Raw genomic sequence first — 24729 nt, 5'->3', positions numbered from 1 at the left:
TATGGACAACAGTTCTCCTCTAACATACATGGGGTCACCATGAGTTAGAATTGACTTGAGGGCAATTGGTTTTAATTAATATCTTTAGCTATCCTTTTATTTGTTCAGCTTCTACTATTTATTTGAATAAATTATTTACCCATTAGGGTATTTAATCTGTTTTTGATAATTTTTTGGCAAATATTTTTTTCCTGGCTTTCTTTTACATTTTTTTTTGGTTATTATACCTTGAATTTTCATGTGGTCAAAGACATTATTTTTCTCTTCTGTGGTTTCTTCAGTGGCCTTTATGCTTATTAACATCTTTCCCATTCTAAATGCAGATATTCATTGAATGCATAATTTTTTTTTATTGAGACATTTAAATTATTCCTCTTGAATATATTTTAGCATATAATACTACATTAATAACTATCTACTTATTCCCTAATAGTTAACCGGCACCATTAAAATAGAATTTTTTAAATTTTTTTGTTTTACTGATTTGTGTTGCCTTCTTTAACATCTTAAATTTGTTTTTATACCCAATTAAGGTTCACTATAGTTTAGTCTTTTTTTGCTGATCTCTTAATTTACTTTGCACCATCTTCATACTTTAATAATTGTAGTATTATAATATGATTTATTATCTGATGGAATAAAAACTCATTGCTCTTACTTAAAATAATTCTATTCTGCTCCGTTCTTTATTTTCATTTGTCATAACTATGAAAGTGATTCATAATCACTTTTTAAAGTTTCCTGTGGTTTTTAATTTTAAGTTCCTAATTAAGGCCACAGTTATTCTGTTAGTTTGTTGTAATGTGGTGGCTTGCATGTTGCTGTGATGCTGGAAGCTATGCTACCAGTATTTCAAATACTAGCAGGGTCATCCATGGTGGACAGGTTTCAGTGGAGCTCCCAGACTAAGACAGACTAGGAAGAAGCACCTGGCAATCTACTTCTGAAAAAATTAGCCAGTGAAAACCTTATGAATAGCAGTGGAACATTGTCTGATACAATGCCAGAAGATGAGCCCCTCAGGTTGGAAGTCACTCAAAATACAACTGGGGAAGTGCTGCCTCCTAAAAGTAGAGTTGACCTTAATAACATGGATGGAGTAAACTTTTGGGACCTTCATTTACTGATCTGGTGAGACTCAAAATGAGAACAAACAGCTGCAAATTTTCATTAGTAATTGAAATGTGGAATGTACAAAGTATGAATCAAGAAAATTGGAAGTTGTCAAAAATGAAACGTAATGCTTGAAGATCGATATCTTAGGCATTAGTAAGCTGAAATGGACGGTATAGTCCATTTTGAATTGGACAATCATATGTTCTACTATACCAGGAACGACAAATTAAAAAGGAACGGTGTCTAATTCTTTGTTAAAAAGAATATTTCAAGATCTATCCTGAAGTACAATGCTGTCAGTGATAGAATAATATCCGTACACCTACAAGGAAGACCGGATATTAAGACTGTTATTCAAACCACTAAGGCCAAAGATGAAGAAATTGAAGGTTTTTACTGACTTCTGCATTCTGAACTTGATCAATAATGCAATCAAGATGCATTGATAATTATTGGCGATTGGAATGCAAAAGTTGGAAACAAAAAAGAAGAATCAGTAATAGGAAAATATGACCTGTTGATAGAAATGATGCCAGATCACATGACAGAATTTTACGAGACCAAAGACCTATTCATTGGAAATACCTTTTTTCCAACAACGTAAACAGCGACTATACACATGAACCTCATCAGGTGGAATACATAGGAATCAACAATTGTTTCAACAACTGGATGCAATGCTGGAAGCACTCACTTATCTATGCCAAGAAATTTGGAAGACAGCGACTTGGCCAGCTGACTGGAAGAGATCCACATTTGTGCCCATTCCAAAGTAAGGTGATCCAATGGAATGCAGAAATTATCGAACAATATCACTCATATCACATGCAAGTAAAATTTTGCTGAAGATAATTAAAAAACAATTACAGTAATACATCCACATGTAACTGCCAGAAATTCAAGCTGGATTCAGAAGGGGACGTGGAACGAGGGAGATCATTTCTGATGTCAGATGGATCTTGGCTAAAAGCAGAGAATACTAGAAGATGTTTACCTGTGTTATATTGACTATGCAAAGGCATTCAACTGTGTGGATCATAACAAATTATGGATAACATTGTGAAGAATGCGAATTCCAGAACACTTAATTGTTCTCATGCAGACCCTGTACATCAACAATGAGACAGTCATTCAAACAGAACAAGGGAATACTGCGTGGTTTAAAATCAGGAAAGGTGTGTGTCAGGTTTGTATCTTTCACCATACTTATTCAATCTGTATGCTGAGCAAATAATCCAAGAAACTTTACTATATGAAGAACATAGCATCAGGACTGGAGGAAGACTCATTAACAATCTGCAATATGCACATGATATAATCTTGCTTCCTGAAAGTGAAGAGGACTTGAAACACTTACTGATGAAGATCAAAGACCACAGCCTCCAGTATGGATTACATCTCAACATAAAGAAAACAAAAATCCTCACAACTGGACCAATAAGCAATATCATAATAAATGGAGGAAGTATTGAAGTTGTCAAAGATTTCACTTTGGAATCAGTGCCCACGGAAGCAACCGTTCAGAAATCAAAAGATGTTATTGCATGGGGCAAAACTGACACAAAAGACCTCTTTAAAATGTTAACAAACAAAGATGTTTCTTTGAGGACTAAGGTGCACCTGACCCAATCCATGGTATTTTCAATCATCTCATATGCATGTGAATGCTTAACAATGAATAAAGAAGACTGAAGAAGAATTGATGCCTTCGAATTATGATATTGGCAAAGAACATTGACTATGCTACGGACTTCCAGAAGAACAAACATATCTGTCTTGGAAGAAGTACAACCAGAATGCTCCTTGGAAGCAAGACTGGAGAGATTTCTTTCAAGTACTTTGGACATGCTATTAGGAGGGATCAGTCCCTGGAGAAGGACATGATGCTTGGTAAAGTGGAGGGTCGGCGAAAGAGAGGGAGACCTTCAATGAGATGGACTGACGTAGTGTCTGCAACAATGGGCTCAAACAAATCAAGAATTGTGAGGATGGTATATGACCTGGCAGTATTTCCTTCTGTTGTAGATAGGGTCACTATTAGTTGAAATAACTCAACAGTACCTAACAACAACAGTTAAGGCTGCTTAATATTTCTCCAGAAAGAAGAAAACAGGAGTAAATACAGAGACTCATTACTTCCAGTGGCATCACTAGCCAGGTGCGTGGGATGAACACTGCACTGGGTGATAGTGTTAGAAGGGGTGACACTAACCTCCCCTCGCCTGGCTGAGGGACTCCCACACCTCCCCTGTGTCCTGCCTGGTGCCTGGGTACCCGAAGGCGCTGTGGGACATGCACACATTCGCGCGTAAGTACACATCTCTTCTGAAGCTCAGAAAACAGGGACATAGCCCGAGAGGGAAGAAGACTCCCAACTACATCCCAAGCAGCCAGGGCCTCTTGAGCCCCGGACTGAACAGTTCAACTTGGAGAAGACTCCCAACTACATCTGAAGCAGCCTGGGCCTCTGGAGCCCTCCACTGAACAGTTCAACTTGGAGAACAACTCTTCCCTTTCCTTCCCCCTCCAGAGGCACAGATCCCCGGGACTTCAAGACGGTAGAAACCCTCCAAAAGAGGAAAGTTTGATTTAAAAATTTAAAAGTCCTCCCAAGTGGAGAAAAATAATTAGACTTAAAAAAAAAAAAGTTTCCAGTACCAACCTGGGTAGCAAGGAGCAGAGAGGAGGAGAGAGTTTATGACCTGAGAGCAGAAACTGCTCAGATTGCGTGGCTCGCTCTATCTCCTTCTCTCTCAGTCCAGCTTTCCAAACCTAATCCATTAATGTATCTTATGTAATTGTAAAGTTTGACATTAAAATAAACATAATTTTGATGTAGTTCTTAAATGTTATACTTCAAGTTCTATTGTTTTCTTACCGATTTTTCACTGTAACCACATGAAACTATGTAAATGTAAATACATTTAAGCTGTGTGTGATATTGTAATTTAAAGGTATAATTTTAATTTTGCTGGCTGTTTATGTCGCTACTATTGCCATTACGTTCAGTGATATATGGGAATTACGATTTATGAGTAACATTACAACAAACATTACTAAAGATTCTGTATGGTCTGGTATGGAAGAAGGTCTGTGGAGGCGGGTGACACCATGAGTTACTGCACTGGGTGACACCAACCCTAGTGATGCCACTGATTACTGCTCTGAATTATATTTATAGTTTCTTATTTATTCAATTTCTGCTTATGTAGAATAAGAAGGAATAGGAATAAGGAGCAGGAAACACATTTTTCAAACCATCACTGGGCCAGCAATTAGAAAGAGAGAGCTGAAGGAAGAAGGAGCCGCTGTAGGGGTGACAGGGTATGCCTGAGTATTTTTCTGGCCTGGAAGAAGATATTCTGGCCAATAGTAATGTTGACCTAGTAAAATTCAAAGCAAATGTGGTTTACAAAGCTGCTACTTAGGGCAACTTGCTCAGTGAGTTTTTCCACTTAAATGGGTGTCCTTGAGAATTAGGAACTTTAGTTGCAAGTCTGTTAGTTCCAGCTATTGGACCCTCAAATCAAGACAACAGTCATATTGTCTTCATCTATCCTAAGATGTTTGTCTTCTTGGATGCTTTTCTTGACTCAATGTTTTTTAATTTTATTGACTATATTTTTTCTTTGAGTATAATTTTTGTTTAACATTTTTAGCTAAAGTCCTTGACCCTTGCCTGCCATCGTTCTAGATGATTTGCAAAGTTGAATTTACAAGAGTGTTTGTGTGTATATACACATAGACAATATTTGAACTATTAACTTCCTATTTTATATTTTTCAAACACACAGATAAATTTTTGCTCAGTATTTCTGCAACTTTCCTATACTGAAGCAATGACCATAAAAATGCTGTGAACAATAAAATCTTATACAGTGGGGGAGGGAGAAGGCTTCCAAAGAGTGAGAGTTGTCCCCTAAGCTCCTGTCTATTACAACTTTGATTATAATTGTATTGAACATAAAGATTAATTTAAGATGAGTTGAATTGTTAACTATCTAATAAAATATTGAAAAAAAAATAAAGTTAAAACAAGTTACTAGATGGACGTCTTCCCATTTTATATTTTTCTCTTATTATTTTTATTGTATGTGAATTATTTTTAAAAAGTATATTTTTTTCTACCATATTGAATTCTCCTAGATTCCAGTAACATCTTGGTATGTGTTCATTCATTTAGAAACATTAGTAAGTGTCTCCTATAAGGTTGCTATGAGTCAGAACCAACTCGACCATGATGAGTTTGGTTTTGCTTATGTGCCCAGTATACATAGGGAATAATAAATAGCAAGACATTCTTTTGCCCACCTTCCTCTAATTTACAGATTAGTGGGTAAGATGTTGTTGTTGCGTGCCTTCGAGTTGGATGGATTTGAACTGCCGACCTTTTGGTTAGCAGCCAATAGACAGTATTAAATATACATATAACAGTGAAATTATTTGCTAACAAAGAGTATTAAATATCATCAAATATCTTTTAGATTATATGTTTATTTTTTTGACCTGCTGACTTGATAATAATAGGTTTTTAATTTTAAACCTTGCTTTTCCCTCCAGTATAAATGCCTATTTCTCAGTGGATTATTGTTTGATACATTATTTAATTTTTTTTTGGTATTTTATTTAGTATTTATTATTCAGAAGTGGGTTTGATTTTCTGGAAGGAGTTTTGTGTGGGGCAGGGAGACGGAAAAAACAACATTAGAAAAGGTTTAAGGGATAAAATAATATGTTTGGGAAACTAAAAATAGTTAAGTGGTTTAGCAAGCTGTAGCATTATGTGTGTACGTGTGTGTTTGTGGGTAATAGCAATGGGGGCATGAAGTGATGAGAGACAGCATTCTAGAAGGATGGTCAGGGGCTAGATCACAGACAACTTATATGTCATTTAAGGATGTTTTAAGAGTTTTGTCAGAGAAATAATATAATAAGATATATGTTTCAGAAAAAGCACTTTTGTAGAATTGTGGGGAACAAATTAGAAAGATGCAAGTTGTTAATACTTCAATAGTCTATATTAGAAAACACGAGAGCTTGAACTAGTATTGAGGATGGAACTAAGGAATGGAAAAAGACTTTAAGAAGATTCAACACAACGTGGGCATTGGTGAATACGGCAGATGAAAGACAATGAGAGCGAGGTAACCAGGGTAACCGGCAGATTTTTGTTTTGGGTACTGCCATCCACTGAGATAAACAATACAGAAGAGGAGTACTGTTAACAGGAAAGGGAAGCTTGAGTTTGAGATGCCTATGTAACACCCAAGTGGAAATGTCCAATAGGCATTTGAATATATAGTTTTGTACCTCAGAGAGAGATACAAACTTGGAGTCATAACGGTATTAGTCGAAGTCATGCAAGTGACGAAGATAGCTCTGAGATAACATATGTAAGAAGAGAGGCAAAAATAGAACAGTAGGAAAGTATATTTACAAAGTAAAGTGGAAGAAGAAGAAAAATGAGACTTAGGAGGAAAAAAACAAGGGAGATTGGTGTCCTGAAAGTCAAAGGATTTTAAGTTTTAAGAAGGAAGAAAGTGATTAGTAATGTCCAATACTGCAAAGATGTCAAATAAAGAGTAGAAAGGATTTCATGGATATGGTTATAAGAAATTATTTTTGACCTTTGTCTGAAAAGTTTTCATAGAGATTGTGGGGTGGGTGAGTGTAGTAGAAAGCAAATGCTAGTAGATTTGTGAATGTGAATGTGGAATGAAGAAATGTTACGGATGGTTACAGGTTTAATGTGTAAAAGCAACATTATATTAATCTGTGAGAGCAGACACTCTGGAAAAAGTTAATATTTCCCTAGAATAGTCTTCCCATGCTGCAAACTCTTTGTGAATAGGCTCTGTGTATGCATGTCTGTCTGTCTCCATAAGACTGCTAGGAATGATACACACACACCTACTGGCATCAACCATTCCATGAGTGCTACGTTCATTTGTGATGGAGCTGGACACACGAGATACTTACACAGGGTTGGCAAAGTGAAAGCCATAGATACTATTTATAGAAGGCAAACAGTAAACAGCAACAACAGATTCTCAAAGGGGAATGCTCACCCTTCCCCAAATTACCCATGTCCATTCTTATGTCACTGGGCAGGTGCTCTGTGGTTCAGGTCAGTTGCTGTGTTTATGTCACTGCTGTCTTCAGCTACCACCATGCTGGTTGAGGGGCTTGCATGGTTCTTGAGGCTTCTGCTCTGCCCTGAACCTCACAGGCCTCTGCTACCAGCTCCTGCCATACTACCTGGGCCTGTGGGACTCTCTTGCTGCTGTGCTACCTGGGCCCACACTGTGAAAGGGGGGGGAATGTGGAGTTCCTGCATGGGGCACACTCAGGCCTTTCTTGCCTCGCACAAGCAAGTGTTACAACTCTTATAGCTCTGCTGCCAAGCCTCCTGCCCAAAAGCAATCAGCTTTCACTCTGTGGGCTGGGAAGCCCTCTGCCACTGTCTCTCGCCATCTCAAAATGTCTTCTTCAGTGTTATAGCTCTTTCTTCTGGGTCTAGGAGGTTCTTAGCACAGGGACCCTGGGTCCTTGGTCCAAGGGATTGGCTCTGCTTCAGACTCTTTTTTGATGACAGTGAGGTTTTCCCAAACTTCTGTGAGATTAGCCCTCATATAAGCAATCCCCTTGTCAATTTCAAAGCATGGCCCTCCCACCAGAACCAGAACCGACCAATCCCCTCAGTAGGCCACAGTCACCCAATTTGCATAGTAATTGACCAATCCCTTGCAAGACTGTAGCCCAGCCAATCATTTTGTGGGAGTTACAAGACCATGGCTAGAAAGGCCATATAAAAGCAACTTCCTTGCACTGCACTCTGGGTTATCTGTGTATTCAGGTCATAGACCAGAACATAGCAAATTTTTTTTGAAAATAATCTTTGTTTTTTTTCATGGAAATTTTTTTTTATTGTTGTAATTAAATGAAGTTTACATTTCAAGTTAGTCTCTCATACAGAAATTTTTTTTTTAACATACATTGTTATGAGACCCCAACCACTCACCCTATTCTGTGACAGCACACTCCTCCCCTCTGCCCCTGATTCCCCAGGAACATTCAACAAGCTCCTAACTCTCTCTGCCTTCCCCTCTCACCTCTGGACAGAAGCCGCCCCTTTGGTCTCTTGTATCTACTTGTCTAAGAGGCACATTCTTCACAAGTATCACTTTATGTCCCGCAGTCCAGTCCAATCCCTGTTTGAAGAGTTGGCCTCGGAAATTGTTTTAGTTCTGGGGTGATGGAGAGACCAGGGGCCATGTGAAAATAATCTCTTGATCACCTTTCTGTCTATGACATACCATTCTTATTTCTCAGGATAGTGATGAGATGTCATGTGTGGCATTGTTACTAAATCATAATGAACTGTACTGATGTAAAAAGACTTCATGCATCTGAAGGGAATAATATCTTATGTGAATTGAGGGAATTGGTATTCAATTATAAATTTAATTCGTATTGGTGAAATTTGTTAATTTCATTCATTTACCCATGTGTAGTCAATAGAAAAAGCATAATAAGCCTGAAATTCAAAACAGTGATGTTGGTTTAGTGAAATGTAGTTTAGTAACATTTAATGAAAGAAACCTTGGTGATGCAAAGGCAAACACCAGTCTGCTAACTGAAAGGTCAGTGGCTCCAACTCACCAGCAGTTCAGCCAGAGGGAAGACCTGGTGATCTGCTCCTATCAAGATTACAGTCTACAGAGCCTTGTAGGGCAGTTCTACTCTGTCCTATAAAGTCGCTATGAGTACGAACCAACTTGACGCCACACAACAACGACTACAACAAGGTTTAATAATAAAAGACCAAATTTTCTGAGTTTTTTTGACCCTTACAACTTGAGCATGTTACAAAGATTGCCCTCTGCTGGATAATTGCTGTAACATCAAACATATATTGGCTTTCTGAAAACCAAGTGCTACTGAGACTTATTGTGAGCAAATGAGGGGGAGTATGACGGTCAACTTTAAAACTGAAAGGAAGTTGAGGTTGAAGACCTTCAGTGACTGTCAAGGAACATATGAAGGTCACCCCTACTAAGGTAAGAAAGAGTTTACCTTCCTTGTGATTCTGAGTGATGAGGACAAAGTCAAATGCTGTTTCCCTGCCATTCTAAACTTCTTGATTTATTCAAAGCTACCACATAGAAGGAGTCCCTGGATGGTGCAGATGGTTCATGTGCTCAACTGCTAACTGAGAGGCTAGAGGTTTTAATCCACCCATAGGCACCTCAGAAGAAAGGCCTGGAGATTTATTCCTGAAAAATCAGCCATTTGAAAGCTCTTTGGAGCACAGTTCCACTCTGACACACATGTGCATACTATGAGTGGGAGTTGACTTGTTAGCAACTGGTTACTGGTTACCACATATATAAAAAGTCAGTACATTATGATGGAAGTAAAGTGTCTTGAGAAAGGTTACATAACAACCAGCGCATCTTGGTTTTATTTCAGCCACTTATCACCTAGAAACGTAAGCGTTATCTATGCTTCTCATTCAAATTGAGAAATCCCAAGAAGAAATCTGAAAGCACAAAAGTGAGAGCTTACTATGGTTTCCTCTGCATTACAGATCCTTGATTTGTAAAGCTTGAACATCTTTCAGTTTTTAAAAAATCTAGGTAAGGCCATTTCTACCATTGTAGTAACGCCTGACCACAAAGCTGGACCCTTTTAGGTAGTAGATGCTAGCTTATTATCTTAAAGTAGAACCAGCCTAACACAAGCTATATTTTATTAAAAGTCATTTTAAAAATATTAAAATATTAATTAGATGTGGTAAAAAGTCAATCATTATAGATGGTTAATGAATGAAATGTAAAAATGTTCTTGGTCCACTCTAAATTGCAGTCAAATCTATTTTTAAATCTCAGGGGTTACCTCTTTTAAGGTTGGTGTATTCTTCCCAGAAATTTCCATGGATTTTCAAGCATATTTAGAAGAAGAACTTTAATTTGAAACCCAAGTGTTAGCTGAATCACAAATTAAGCCTTAAATCTTACCACAACCCTTATCTCAACCCAACCTCAACTGCAGTGCCAAAATTAATCCTAAAGCTCAAACTAACCAATCATTTCAGTTTAATGATGAAAATCCAAGAGAAGACTATCTTTCAGAGGCTTACCTATCCTCCTTCATCTTCCTCACTTCCCTTTTCTCTTTGTTGGAATGCTAGTGAAGACACAATTGAAAGAAAAGAAAACTTGATCAACTCTAAACACAAAAGACTTGGTTCAAAAGAAATCAATATGATTCCTATTATTTTTTACACATATAGGATTCATTTATTCAGTGAAGAAATACTTAACTGCCTCTAAATTTCAAGCCTTGCTCTAGGTGCTGGGAATAGAACAGTGAACAAAATAAACAGAGTTCTTATAGCTTTCGTTCTACTTAGTAGATGAGCAATAATTAAATAAATAGGCCTATAATATATTATGTGATGGTGGTAAGTCTTATGAGGAAGAGAAAGCACAGTAAGGGGACAGAGAGTGAAAAGGAGTAGTATTTTAAATAATACAGACAGGGAAGATTTCATGGAATCTGTAATATTTTAGCAGAGATATGCACAAAATGAGGATGTCAACAATGGGGACATCTGGGGAAAGAGCATTCAAAGTAGAAGGACCATCTTGTGCAAAGGCCCTGAGGTGGGACTATACTTAATGGGTTAGAGGAGACCAATGTGGCTGAAGCAGAGTGAAATGTGTAAGAGGAGTAGGAGATGAGGTTAGAAAGGTAATGGGGCTCCACATCATGTGAGGCCTTACAGACAATGGTAAGGAATTTATTTTAAACATAATGGGAAGCCAGTAGAGTCTGATGGGGAATGACATGATCTTCCTTGTATCCTGGCTTTTGTGTGGAGAGTAGACCGCAGGTGGCAATGGTGGAAGCAGGGCTTTCAGTTAGGGGGACATTGCAAGATATCAGGAGGAGAGCTGAGTTTGGGTTGGGGAATCAAAAGAGCTGTTCGGGAAACGTTACTTTGAGGAGATGATTACATATTCAAGTTTAGTTGTAATCCATATGGTTTTTAATGGCTGATTTTTGGAAGTAGATCACCAGGCCTTTCTTTCTAGTCTGTCTTAGTCTGAAAGCTCCACTGTAATCTGCTCACCATGGGTGATCCTGCTGGTATTTTAAATACTGGTGGCATAGGTTCCAATATCATAGTAACACACAAGCCACCACATTGTGACAAACTGACAGGCAGGCAGTATAAGTATATTGAGTTCTACTCTATATTCTGGAACTGGAGAAATAAGCATTCTTTAATCCTGCTGGAGCCACTCGGAGATGTACTTGGGCCAAGACTCCATTGCTTTGACCTCTATGTAAGTCCCACTCTGATCTGTGTACCATGGTCCCATTTCAGGTCTTCAGAGATTAGCATTAGTTCTAAGTCAGTATCTAATAAACACAGGCAGTTTTGGGTTACGAATGTCCAATTTAAGGACAACTTGTACTTGCCCTTTAATGCTGTGTAAATTTGCCCTCACTTTGAAACAATTGAACCAACCCCTACTGGTAACAAATTCTTTGTCACAATCACCTTCACTTCCTGCACCTAAAGGTTTTAAATAACTGAAAAGGCTTTGAGCCTTTTCTTGCACAAAAACAAAAAACCCAAACCCATTGCCATCGAGTTGATTCCAACTCATAGTGACCCTGTAGGACTGAATAGAACTACCCCATAGGGCTTCCAAGGCTGTAAATCTTTATGGAAGCCGACTGCTGCATCTTTCTCCTGTGGAACAGCTGGTAAGTTCAAACTCCCAGCCTTTTGGTTAGCATCCCAGTGCTTTAACCACTGAGCCATCAGGGCTCCTTTCTTACGCTAACCCAAACCAAATCCACTCCCATCCAGTCAATTCAGAATCTAGCAACCCCACAGAGTTTCCTAGGCTGTAAATCTTTATGGAAGGAGACTGCCACATCTTTCTTCCGGGGAGTCGCTGGTGGTTTTGAACCACCAAACTTTCAGGTAGCAGTCGATCGCTTTAACCAGTGTGCCACCAGGGCTCCTTTCTTGACTAAAGTAAGGCTAAATAAGAACCTTATGCACCTGTTCTTACTTAGCTACAAATTCTTAAAGACACAGGAACAGGGACTGCATATAAAAAAAGTATTTCCTATATTCTTCTGAGGGAAAACTTGGAAAAAAGTTCATGGAATAAATTTATGACTGAATTGCTGAGCGCCTTCTCCAGGATGTGGCCTTTCCCCCACCACTCTAATTGAAGGGCCCCAAGTCTATGAATTGGTTTAATTCCAGGAACTAGGAGTTTGTGAATTATTACTGTGGCATTTTGTCTCACATTTCTGCCACCAGGTACAGATATGTGCTATTGTTGTTGTTATTAGTTGCTGTTGAGCACTCAACTACTAGCCAAAACGTTAGCAATTTGAACCCTCCCGGAGGTGCCTCAGAAGACAGGTCTGGTGATCTGCTTCTGAAAGGTCACAGCCTTGAAAATGCTATGGAGCAGTTCTACTCTGCATACATGGGGTCACCATGAGATAGATATGTATGTAGTTTTAATTACCACTGACATCAAGAACCCCAATTTCATTGCAGAATCTCTCCCTGTCATCTTTGGCTTACAGATGTCAGCCAGAGCAGAGAGCTTTTCAAGGATGTAGGTGCATACTCTCACCATGCATTTCTTAATGCCTTGGTGAAGGAAAGAATTTCTGAGCCCTGAGCCCTCTGTTTTAAAAGTCTTAAACACATTCATAAGAGTTACACAAAAGCTTTAAGCACATGCTACCAATTATGATGAATAAAGGCTTTATTAGATTCAATATTACATTTTTATCTATAGTTCATAGTTATCAAATTTACTGTTTTCATTACCTGCCTTTATTCCAATAGTAGCAAATTTAATTGACGAAGGCCTTAGGATGTATTCAGTGAAAAGACTTTCAAAACTTGTGTGATCATTTAAAATAAGACAATGCAATTTTACAGTGATTTATTTTAAAGTGTCTTCACTTTACTCTTGAGAGGAAACATCACCATAAAAGGATATTTTATTTCTGAAGAGCATTTGCTGGTAGCTGGACAGTTCATTTCCATGTATGTTGTACCGCAGCTCTTTTGTTTGCATGTATCAGCACAATTTGCTTACTTGTCCGCATACATTCAGGGATTGGCTACAATGAAAGAAAAGGCAAACAAAATAGAGTATTAGTTATCTTAAATCCACTTACTTTTTATATTTTCTTTATTCAAAGCTCGCTACATAGGCCTATACTACTTAATAGACACACCAGCTGTAGCAGATACGGGGTTCTCACAACACAGAGCTTTATGAAAACGAATCTATTCCCTCCCCTGCTCCAATAAGGTGTACAGTAATAGAAATACACTTATTTACCAATTTATTTCAGCTGCTGTTTGTTTAGTCCTGTGTGTATGGATGTGTGTGCTGTCATATACACTTGTGCAATGAATGGATGGTACAAAGGGGCTAAATGTAGCAAATGGGGAATATAAACCCAGATCACAATCGACTCAACAAAATGCAGCCTGTACAGAGTTGCAACCATGCAAAGGGATAGTACGCTTTACTAGTAGTGACTCTTGTGTGTATGGTGTTTGAGATTAATAGAGGACTTGATGGAATGTTCAACATAGGTGCTTAAAATAGCCCAAAGATCTGTTACAGATATCTGCTCCCCATGCCCTGCAGCTGTTTGGAAGGAATCAAGACATAATTGGCAGAGTAGAGTGTGCGTGGGTGCATGTGTGTGTGGGCCAGAGGGTAGGGGAAGGGGGTGGCCATACTGGGGAGAGCAGCACCAAGCTTCTCTTTCTCTTTCATATTCTCTTTCATTTAAGAGCAAGAGCAGATTAAGCCTGAACCTATCCAAGATTATATAGTAAGTTAGTTTCTATACTGTGTCTTTCTCCTGCCTTACTGAGACAAAAAGCAATTAAAAAGGGAATAGTACAAGCTAAAGCGAAACTTTGTCTCTTCTTTAACTTGGCTTAAATTTGTTCTGCATAATCACCTTATTGTCTATCTTATTTTAGTCATCATCACCCTCTAATGGAAGCTGAACTTACCACTTCATTTTTAGCTCTATTTTTATTGTCAAGATCAGAATGACTGGGGTAGGAAAAGGAAGGCCCAGAAGAAGAATGGTAACATACATATATTAGGGCATGTCCTCAGTAAGGTCCATGTCCAGGCAGACCCATCACACAAAGACATAGAATACTTACTGCAAAGCCCCTTGTCACAGTGATTAGGGCAGTCTCCACATGGTTTTCCTTTTTTATATGGGGTCTTGATGGTTGTTACATCATTCCCACTGGCAATGGAATATTTGAAGGAAAGAATTAGTGACAACATTAAGGAATTTGGGATTGTGCCATGTGAGTAGAATATATAGCAAGAGTCACAGGAACTCAAAAGAGGGAGAGATTTCTAAAGGTTGGAGCAATAAAGAAAATTTCAACGTAAATCAGTAGGATTCACTTGTGTGCAGAAGAAAGGAGATGGTGTTCCACTGTCTTTACGTAGATTAAAGGCATGCACCCAGAGGACAGGTTTGTAGCGAGGTGCCTAAGAATTTTTGGGATGGGTACCTCACAGCATGTTCTATACTTCTTTATGGGGTGAATTTGCTTCAGTTGAGAATCTATTATGTACCATGCACTATTCTAGGCATTTAATAGTTTACCATATTTAATTCTTACAAAATCCCTGCAAGAGAGGTATTGCTACTGCCTTTTTGTAGATAAGGAAAATGGAGCTCCAAGTGGTTTAAGTTATTGGTGAATTGAAGGCCACACAGCTAATAAGTGACAGACCCAATGGTTGTACTTGATCTTAATGGACCATAGAGCCCAGGCTCTACATATACCACGCTAGCTATATTATATATCATACTCTCTGTGTCTCCCTGACTTCATCACCCTCTAGAATGCACTGTTTGTTACTTCTTGTCTTTTCCAATTCTCCCCTTTCTTCAAACTCCACCCTAATGATCATCTGTGAAGCTACCATATAACTGCAGATTGATGAAAGAGACTGGATTATAGCCCAAGGTGCAGGACACTTGGCCTACCATATGCTGAAAATGATCCCTTGTGCTGTACTTACGCGGGACAATACTGGCAAACATAGTAATACCGTAAGGGGTGCTGGGGACAATAGGCTAATGCACAGCCAACCTGGTGGGAAGTGGCCCAAACAAGCTGAAAGAGAAAAATTTACAATAAATTCATTTTTAATTGAATTTATAGTGTTCACCTGTTCACCCTATGGCTTTTTGTCTCTTAATTGCTTACTAGAAGTTATTAATGAAGGGAATTTAAAGATAAACTGAAAGATATTAGTTTCAGATTTAAGAAAATTTCCATCTAAATTTGATGATTATTTTTTTCAAAGGTCTCTTCTAGTTATGGGGCTTCATTTAAAGTCAAGGAAACTGTATACATTCATCATACACTTGTTTTAACAATAAATTATTTCACAGTCCATAAAGATGTAGGTGGATGGGGTGTCGGGAAAGGAGAGGAAAGGTGCCTAAAGGCAATTAGATTTTTGCAGAGAAAAACAAGAAGAAATCTTGTTGACATTGTATTTTCGTGGAGATAATCTCAGTTTCCCCAACACAACTTTTCTTTAGTTTTTATATAACAAATACAAAAGAAAAAAGATTCAATGATTTCAAAAAATAATTTGTCTGTATAAGAATACACTATTCCTGATTATTTTTTTTTTCATCTTGTGACTAGCCCAGAGAAAATAGCTGAAGTTTTTTTTTTTTTTTTGTTAAAAGCCATTTAGTGTTGCTTACATATAATTGTGGTCATTCTATCACTTCATTCCTAGAGCTGTCATTTAAAAGAAATTCTTTGTAGTAAATTAAAATCACCATGACCAAATGAATGTTTGTGGGTATCCAGGAGATAATGAGTTGATGTTTACATCTATTATTGGGTGACATGTGCTTTGTAAAGTAAGGCAGATTTTATGCTCATGACTCAGATTGTGTATCTTAGATGTGAGTGTGGCATTTCCAGGATAAACTGAGGAGAAAAAGTAATGTTGGAATGATAGAGGACAGCAAACATAAAGTTTTGTCATTTCATTTTTACCTGAGTGTAATGGCCAGTTGTAGTATTTGGTCTGGTACTTCCAAATCCGTATTTAAAATATTTGACTTCATCGTATAAACTCTGGATTACATCAGACCATGATTTAGGATGACTGGACATAAATAAATTCTCCCCACAATGAGCAACTAAAAATTAGAAAGACGATAAACCAATAATTAAGCCAGTACTAGTGAAGAATTCTCTTTGAAAGCTAGTAATATATTATGTTTTACTTTTTATGATCAATATCACATCTCAAACATGTACAGTCATCTCACACTGATCAACGGGGAAATCCAATTTCCATTTCAAAAGCATTGCTCTTTGGATTGAAATCACTCTTAAAAAAAATTAGTTTATTTTTGAAATCACTTTATTTCCCCACTTATGACTGTTGTTGCTGTTGTTAGTTGCTGTTGAGTCGTTTCCAACTCCTGGTGACGCCATGTGTGCAGAGTAGAACTGCTCCACAGGGTTTTCAACTCTGTGACCTTTTGGAAGCAAATTGCCAGACGTTACTTCAGAGGGACCTCTAAACCAAAAAACCCATTGACATTGAGTCAATTCCGACTCTAAGTGGGTTTGAATTGCCAACCTTTCAGCTAGTAGTCCAGCACTTAACCATTTGCACCATCCAAGTACTCCTCATCTATAAATAGCTCTTTTTAAAATGTAAATAATAGTTCATATTCCATTGATCCTGTAACAACATAGCCAGACATCATTTTGGTTACACTGGTAAACTGATTGACATTTACTGAGTCAGCAAGTGTTTATTATCTGCTCTGCCCTGGTGGCACAGTGGGTAAAGCATTTGGCTGCTAACCAAAAGGTTGGCAGTTCGAATCCACCAGCTGCTCCTTGGAAACGCTCTTGGGCAGTTCTACTCTGTCTTGTAGGGTTGCTGTGAGTCAGAATTGACTCGACAGCAATGGGCTTGGTTTTTTGGTTTATGCCTTCATAGGTAGGAGCCCTGGTTGCACAGTGGTTAAACACTCAGATGTTCACTGAAAGGTTGGCAGTTAGAACCCACCAGCTGCTCAGTGGGAGAAAAATGTGGCTATCTGCTTCCGTAAAGATTTACAGCCTTGGAAACCCTATGGGGCAGTTGCATCCTGTCTACAGGGTCTCTGTGAGTTGTAATCAACTAAGCAATAGGTTTATGCCTTCCTAGTATGCACGTGAAGGATATTAAAGAAGTTATAGACAGGACTTATAACCTTTGGCTCCTTATCTGGTGACATAAAATGAGTATATGTGAAGCAGATGGCAAACAGATGTAATATGAAATAATTTGTGGGATAATGATAAAGTCATGGGTGAGGAGTGACAATGGCATGTCGTGATAATGAAGAGGCTGACTGGATTTAGTGAAAAGTGTAAGACAGGGTGGAGCAGAGTGGGCAGGTAGAGTGGAGCAGACGGAGGACCTTGGGAGGTAGAAAGAAATTTAATTCACCGTTAATATTCTTTACACTGATGCCCTGAAAAAAAATGTACTACAAGAAATAAAATGATTGCTTTTCATCAGGAGCTCATGGTCCGGTTTGGCCACAGTGTGTTAGGTAAGTGGGGTTTCCTCTAGATTTCTGACAGTAAATTTGCATGTAGCTAAGCAAGGATGATGAATATCTAAGTAGATTTAACTTCAGAAAAAAAGATTTAAACTGATTCTTTTTGTTTTCCTTCAAAAGCATTTCCAAAGATCCCATTGACAACTAACTCAGACTGATTCTACACTTCTGGTCTGGAGCAGCAGAAGTAATGAGTTTTTAGGACAAGCGATTTAAAAAAGAAAAGAAAAGAAAGAAATGTGTGTGTGTGAGGGGATAGGTGATAAAGTTAAAACCCACACGCAATATACAAGCTTGCCATTCCCAACCTGCGTATCTACTTCAATGATTTTTAGTTTGCTTTGGTTTTTAAGAAATGATACATTTATTCATTGGGGAAGTTGACTTACAAGAACTAGTTCGTTGTTGATTTGGAGGACTGTGAGGCAGGGTGCACTTGTTTGCCCAGTTTCTAGCATTCTTTGCAACTTCGGCATTCCATGTCTTGAAATAAATGCCAAACATTTGGAAAAAAAAAAATATATATATATAGAAAGTTTCATGAGATAATGGTAAAGTATATGATTACACGGAGAACAAACTTCTATTCAATTTGATGAATTATTTTATAATATTTCTCATTTTTCCATTGTTCTACCAAAAGACACATTCTTTGCTTTCCTAAATGATCTATCACCAGAAAGTAGTTTTCTATACAGAAAAAAGTTTTTCAGGACAGAATTAGTCATTCGACCTCCCAAGGCATTACCTTCTTGCCAGATGGTCCCAGGCAATAAAAACAAAAGCTTTTTCTTTTTACATTCACCCATCCATTAGTTTTCTTTTCTTTTTTATTATACTTTAGATGAAGCTTTACAGAGCAAACTAGCTTCTCATTAAACAATTAATATACATATTTTTTGTGACATTGGTTGCCAAGCCCACGACATGTGAACACTCCCCTTCTCGATCTTAGGTTCCCCATTACCAGCTTTCGTGTCCCCTCCTGCCTTCTCATCCTTGCCCCCTGGGCTGGTGTGTCCCTTTAGTCTCATTCTGTTTTATGGGCCTGTCTAATCTTTGGCTGAGGTGTGAACCTCAGGAGTGACTTCATTACTGAGCCAAAAGTGCATCCAGGGGCCATACTCTCAGGGTTTCTCCAGTCTCTGTCAGACCAGTATGTCTGGTCTTGTTTTTTTTTTTTTTTTTGTGAGTTAGAATTTTGTTCTACTTTTTTGTCCGGGTCTGTCCAGGAGCCTCTATTATGATCCCTGTCAGAGCAGTCGGTGGGGGTAGCCAGGCACCATCTAGTTTTGCTGGACTCAGTCTGGTGGAGGCTGTGGTACTTGTGGTCCATTAGTCATTTGGACTAATCTTTCCCTTATGTCTATGATTTCTTCATTCTCCCTTGCTCCAGACGGGGTGAGACCAGTGGTATCTTAAGCTTTTAAGACCCCAGATGCTATTCATAAAAGTAGAATGTAGAACATTTTCTTTAGAAACTATGTTATGCCAATTGAGCTAGATGTTCCCGGAGACCACGGTCCCCACAGCCCTCAGCCCAGTAATTTGGCCCTTCAGGGCCAAGTTGTGCTGACTTCCCCAGTATTGTGTACTGCCTTGTCCTTCACCAAAGTTAGCACTTATTTATTGCCTATTTAGTGTTTTTCCCTCTCCACCTCTCCCCTCCCTCATAACCACTGAAGATTGTTTCTTTTTGTGTGTGAATCTTTTCATGAGTATTTATAGTAGTGTTCTCATACAGTATTTGTCCTTTTGTGATTGACTTGTTTCACTCAGCATAATGCCCTCCAGATTCATCCATGTTATGAGATGCTTCACAGATTCATCATTGTTCTTTATTGTATTCCATTATGTGTATATACCATAGTTTTTTTATCCATTCATCTGTTGATGGACACCTAGGTTGTTTCCATCTTTTTGCTACTGTGAACAATGCTGCAATGAACATAGGGGTGCGTATGTCTATTTGTGTGATGGCTCTTATTTCTCTAGGATATGTTCCTAGGAGAGGGATTGCTGGATTGTATGGTATTTCTAACTTTTTAAGGAAGCACCATATTGTTTTCCAAAATGGTTGTACCATTTTACATTCCCACCAGCAGTGCAGGAGAGTTTCAGTCTCCCCACAGCCTCTCCAACATTTGTTATTTTCTGTTTTTTTGATTTGTGCCAGTAATGTTGAGGTGAGATGGTATCTCATTGTGGTTTTGATTTGCATTTTTCTAATGGCTACTGATCGGGAGCATTTTCTCATGTTTGTTAGCTTCTTGAGTGTCTTCTTTGGTGAAGTGTGTGTTCATATCCTTTGTCCATTCTTTAATTGTCTTTTTGTTGTAGAGGTGTTGGATTTTCTGTAAATTATAGACATTAGATCTTTGTCAGATTTGTCATAGCCAAAATTTTTTCCCCAGTCTGTAGGTTCTATTTTTATTCTTTTGGTGAAACCTTTTGATGGACATAAGTGTTTAATTTTTAGAAGATCCTAGTTATCTTGCTTATCTTCTGGTGTTTGTGAATTGTTAGTTATGGTTTGTATCCTGTTAGTGCTGTGCATTAGGACATCTAGCATTGACCCTATTTTTTCTTCTATGGTCTTTATAGTTTTTGGTTTTGTATTTAGGTCTTTCTTCTGTTTTGGTTTAGTTTTTGTGTATAGTATGAGGTATGGGTCCTGTTTTATTTCTTTGCAGATAGACATCTGGTTTTGCCGGCATCATTTGCTAAAAAGAGTGTTTCTTTCTCATTTGATGGACTTTGGGTTTTTGTCGCAGATCGGGTGACTATAGGTGGATGGATTTACATCTGGGTTCTCAATTCTGTTCCACTGGTCAATGTATCTGTCATGGTACCACTATCAGGCTGTTTTGACTACCGTAGCGATATAGTAGGTTCTGAGGTCAGGCAGTGTGAGTCCTCTTACTTTATTTTTCTTCTTCAATAGTGCTTTACTTATCTGGGGCCTCTTCCATTTACATGTAATGATTAGTTTTTCCAACTCTTTAAAGAATGCTGTCGGTATTTGGATTGGGATTGCATTGTATTTGTTGATATCTTTGGGTGGAATTGACATTTTCACAACGTTAAGTCTACCTATCCATGAGCATGGTATGTTTTTCCATTTATTTATATCCCTTTAGGTTTCTTGCAGTACTGTTTTGTAGTTTTCTTTGTACAGGTCTTTTACAACCCTGGTTAGATTTATTCCTCAGCATTTTACTTTTTTAGGGGCTATTATAAATGATGTTGTTTTCCTGATTTCCTTTTCATCATTCTCTTCATTGGTGTATAGGAATCCAACTGATTTTTGTATGTTTATTTTGTATCCTGCTACTCTGCCAAATCTTTCTATTAGTTCCAGTAGTTTTTTCATGGAGTCTTTAGGGTTTTCTATGTATAGTATCATATCATCCACAAATAGAGACAATTTTACTTCTTCCTTACCAATTTGGATGCCTTTTATTTCTTTTTATTACCTTATTGTTCTAGCTAGGACTTCCACTACAATATTAAATAGGAACAAATAGAAAGAGAACAGCAAAAGAAGCCCACAGCCACCAGAAGAAATGAAATAATAAAGATCGGAGCAGAAATAAATGAAACGACAATAGAAAAACAGTTGGAAAATCAACAAAACCAAAAGTTGGTTCTTTGAAAGGATCCACAAAATCGACAAACCGCTGGCCATAATGACAAAAGAAAAACAGGAGAAGAAGCAAATAACCCAAATAAGAAATGAAATGGGGGACATTACAACAGGCTCAAATGAAATAAAAAGGATCATAACAAAGTACTATGAAAAACTATAGTCCAACAAATTTGAAAGCTTAGAGGAAATGAACAAATTTCTAGAAACACACTACCTACCTAAACTAACACAAGCTGAAGTTGAAAATCTGAACAGACCCATAATAAGAGAAGAGATTGAAAAGGTAATTTAAAAAAAAACAAAAACAAATTCCCAACCAAAAAAGCCCTTAGCCTCTTCGCCCTTTGAGCCTCTCAGCCTTCATTTTCCCTGCTGGGGCAAGTATTCCAAAGCTCTGTAGCTCCACTGATAAGGAGCTGGAGGCACCCCACCCTGCCAGTAAACTTTGGCAAGAAGGCACTCAATTCTCTTGCTCTGTGGGTCAGCAAGCTTAGCTCCACTGATAAGTGCCCAGAAGCACCCCACTCTGCCAGGAAGCCTCCTGTGCACAGGCACTCAGCTCTTTCGCTTGGTGGGTCGGCTCCAGTGCTGTCTCAAGCTGGTCTCCTGGTTCTGTTGCTGCTGGTTCTTTGCTGCTGCTGGTCCTGTGCTGCTGCCAGTTCGCACCAACTGTGTCGTCTCCAGTGTAACAGCTCTCCTCATTTCCTTTTGAGTCCTCTACTGATTCACAGTTTCAAAATCGCTTCCACATTTTAGGTATTTGTTAGAGCAGCACCCCAATCCCAGTACCAAATTCTGTCTTGGTCATCTAGTGCTGCTCTAACAGAAATACCACAAGTTCATGGCTTTAACAAAGAGAAATTTATTTTCTCTCACAGTCTAGTAGGCTAGAAGTCTGAATTCAGGGCATCAGCTCCAAGGGAAGGCTTTCTCTCTCCATCGACTCTGGAGGAAAGTCCTCGTTATCAATCTTCCCCTGGTTAAGGAGATTTTCAGGGGCAGGAACCCCAGGTCCGGAGGCTGAGCTCTGCTCCCGGTGCCGCGTTCTTGGTGGTATGAGGTCCCCCCTCCCATCTCTGTGCTTGGCTTCTCTCTTTTATATCTCAAAAGAGATTGACTCAAGACACAATTCAGTCTTGTAGATTGAGTTCTGCCTCATTAACGTAACTGCCACTAATCCCATCTCATCAACATCATAGAGAGAGGATTTACAACAGATAGGAAAATCACATCAGATGACAAAATGCTGGATAGTCACACAATACTGAGAGTCATGGGCTAGCTAAGTTGACAGACATTTTTTAGGGGACACTATTCAATCCATAATAATGGTTTCCAGGCTCCCTACTATGGTAATAAGCATCTTCTGTATATGCACCTTATATAAATGTGATGTCCAAGTCTGTACACATTACAAAACATATATCTGACCATAGTAGAAAAGTGAAACTCTCCATTGTCAGATTTATATACCATATTCTATTATGTCAAGTTTAAGGTTTCATCTGTGGTTTGGCATTTAAAGTATTTTGCGCAAATGACGTGAACCATCTAAATTTGCTCGCCTCCTCCCTCCTTCAGGTATTTTTGTAAGTGTGCTATGTTAAATTTTTTTTACAGCACATATAAAAAAAAACTGGCATAGCAGTGTTTATGAAAATACTTCCCGGGGGAGGGAGCAGTTGGCAAACAAATATAGAGGCACATGTTATTTGTGTAAAAATATGTAATCATTTAAATTATGTAATCTACAAGGTTTCTTAGACAACATCTGCCCATTAATTATACTTCCATTCTATATTGCTAGAGTCAATATTTTTTCAGTTCAAATGCAGTATATTGCATTTAACTACCAGCCTGGACACCAATATGTCAACTTTATAGTGAAATAGACTATTTTGCATATATAGATCCCGGTTTAATGCCAGTTGCTAAATGGTTAAGTGCTAATTGATAATGACCCATTGACAAAACATGACTTGCCATTTTCAGCATGTTGGAAGCACTGGGATTTACCATCCTCCTTAGGTCATTGTGCTTGTTAGTAATTGCCATTTGGATTGATGGATGATCTGTCAATAAAGAGGAAACTGAGAGACCTGTCTTTAAAAAGAAGCAAAAAAAATTAGTAAGGGCTATGTTGCAATATTGAAAATCAACTGATTTATTTCAATGTGGAGGTTAATAAAAATGTTTATTTTACTGTTCTCCAACTTTAGCATACATCAGACTCATATGGAGAGTTTGTTAACACTCAGATTTCTAGGCCCACCCCCAGAACTTCTGATTCAGGAAGTTTCTGTTGGACAGGAGAATTTGCATTTCTAACAAGCTCCCAGGGAACAAACACACTTGGATAACCACTGGAATAATTCATAAGCTTGTTGTATGGAACTTGGCCTTATCATTTTGAACATCATCATTTTTTGCCTTTAGTGATAGATTAACTTGATCCATAAGACCTGTCTACATATGGTCATATCTCATAACATGCAAGAGTTTAAAGCCCTCATCAGTAGCCTAATTAGTACCAGAAAATCCCAATAGAGCAAAAAGAATTTGAGCCATATGATAGTCAGCAAAAAATATTTACTCTACACGCAGAGAATTTCACCCCTTTTTCTTTTTAATATATTGGAACATAGGAAGGCTATTTTATATCCAAATATTATTCAGATTAAAAAATGAGTAGCATCTTGAGGTGTCTCTGTCAACTATATTTAGCATCTCATAATGAATATGAATTTGTGTATATGCTTATGTTTAAATCAGCTTCAGGAATTGCTCTTTTCTATCTTAATAAAAGCATAACAAGAGAGTAGCATATTTAAAAAATGGAAAAATAGCCCATGTAAAAATTGTGGATTTTTAAAACTGAAAGAAACCTCAGAATCATCTACTACAATGCTATGCTGGTTGTTCTCTATTTGCTATTCCCTCCAACCCAAGCATTGCCTACCCTTCTCTGTCTTGCTCTGTGCCCATGGAAGCTGACCCTTTCATTTTGCACCACCAGGCCTCCTTTCCAGCCTACTTTCTGGGTAAATTATGCTAATGAAGCACTGATAGGAGAATCAGGGTAGAAGGAGTGAGAAGTCAGGGGACTTACTGCCACTTCCTCCCTGCATCTCTAGTAGTACCCGTCCACACTCCTTGCCCCTACTTTCTTGGATCCAGACTCTATCACATTATTTCTTCCTCTAGTCCCTTCAGGCTTGGGGATGGAAAGGCTTTCCGCTGTTGCTTGTGTCTAT

General features: G+C 38.2%; 1 protein-coding gene across 1 annotated transcript; it reads right to left on the bottom strand.

Annotated features, from left to right (window-relative positions):
* Window positions 1-13282: 13282 nt before the first annotated feature.
* LOC101343310 (cysteine-rich secretory protein 2) lies at window positions 13283-23530 on the bottom strand. The gene is made up of 6 exons (XM_023725587.1): window positions 23459-23530; window positions 18222-18309; window positions 16253-16398; window positions 15252-15346; window positions 14369-14457; window positions 13283-13293 (listed from the first exon to the last, which is right to left on the bottom strand). The coding sequence occupies exons 1-6, from the start codon at window positions 23528-23530 to the stop codon at window positions 13283-13285; spliced, it is 501 nt and encodes a 166-aa protein (XP_023581355.1).
* Between the last annotated feature and the right edge of the window lie 1199 nt (window positions 23531-24729).

Source organism: Trichechus manatus, unplaced genomic scaffold (genome assembly GCF_000243295.1).
Source record: "Trichechus manatus latirostris isolate Lorelei unplaced genomic scaffold, TriManLat1.0 scaffold00331, whole genome shotgun sequence".
Classification (NCBI taxonomy): domain Eukaryota; kingdom Metazoa; phylum Chordata; class Mammalia; order Sirenia; family Trichechidae; genus Trichechus; species Trichechus manatus.
Note: the sequence above shows the minus strand (reverse complement) of the source record. Positions and strands in the feature narration are given on the sequence as shown.

Excerpts from the sequence above, each read along its gene's own strand:
- LOC101343310 (XM_023725587.1), bottom strand. The coding sequence starts at position 23,530 with ATGGCAATTACTAACAAGCACAATGACCTAAGGAGGATGGTAAATCCC. Across the intron at positions 16,399-18,221 it reads TCCAAATCAACAACGAACTA|TTGCTCATTGTGGGGAGAAT; the intron begins GTTCTTGTAAGT and ends TCTAATTTTTAG. Across the intron at positions 14,458-15,251 it reads GTTTGCCAGTATTGTCCCGC|TGGGAATGATGTAACAACCA; the intron begins GTAAGTACAGCA and ends TTCCATTGCCAG.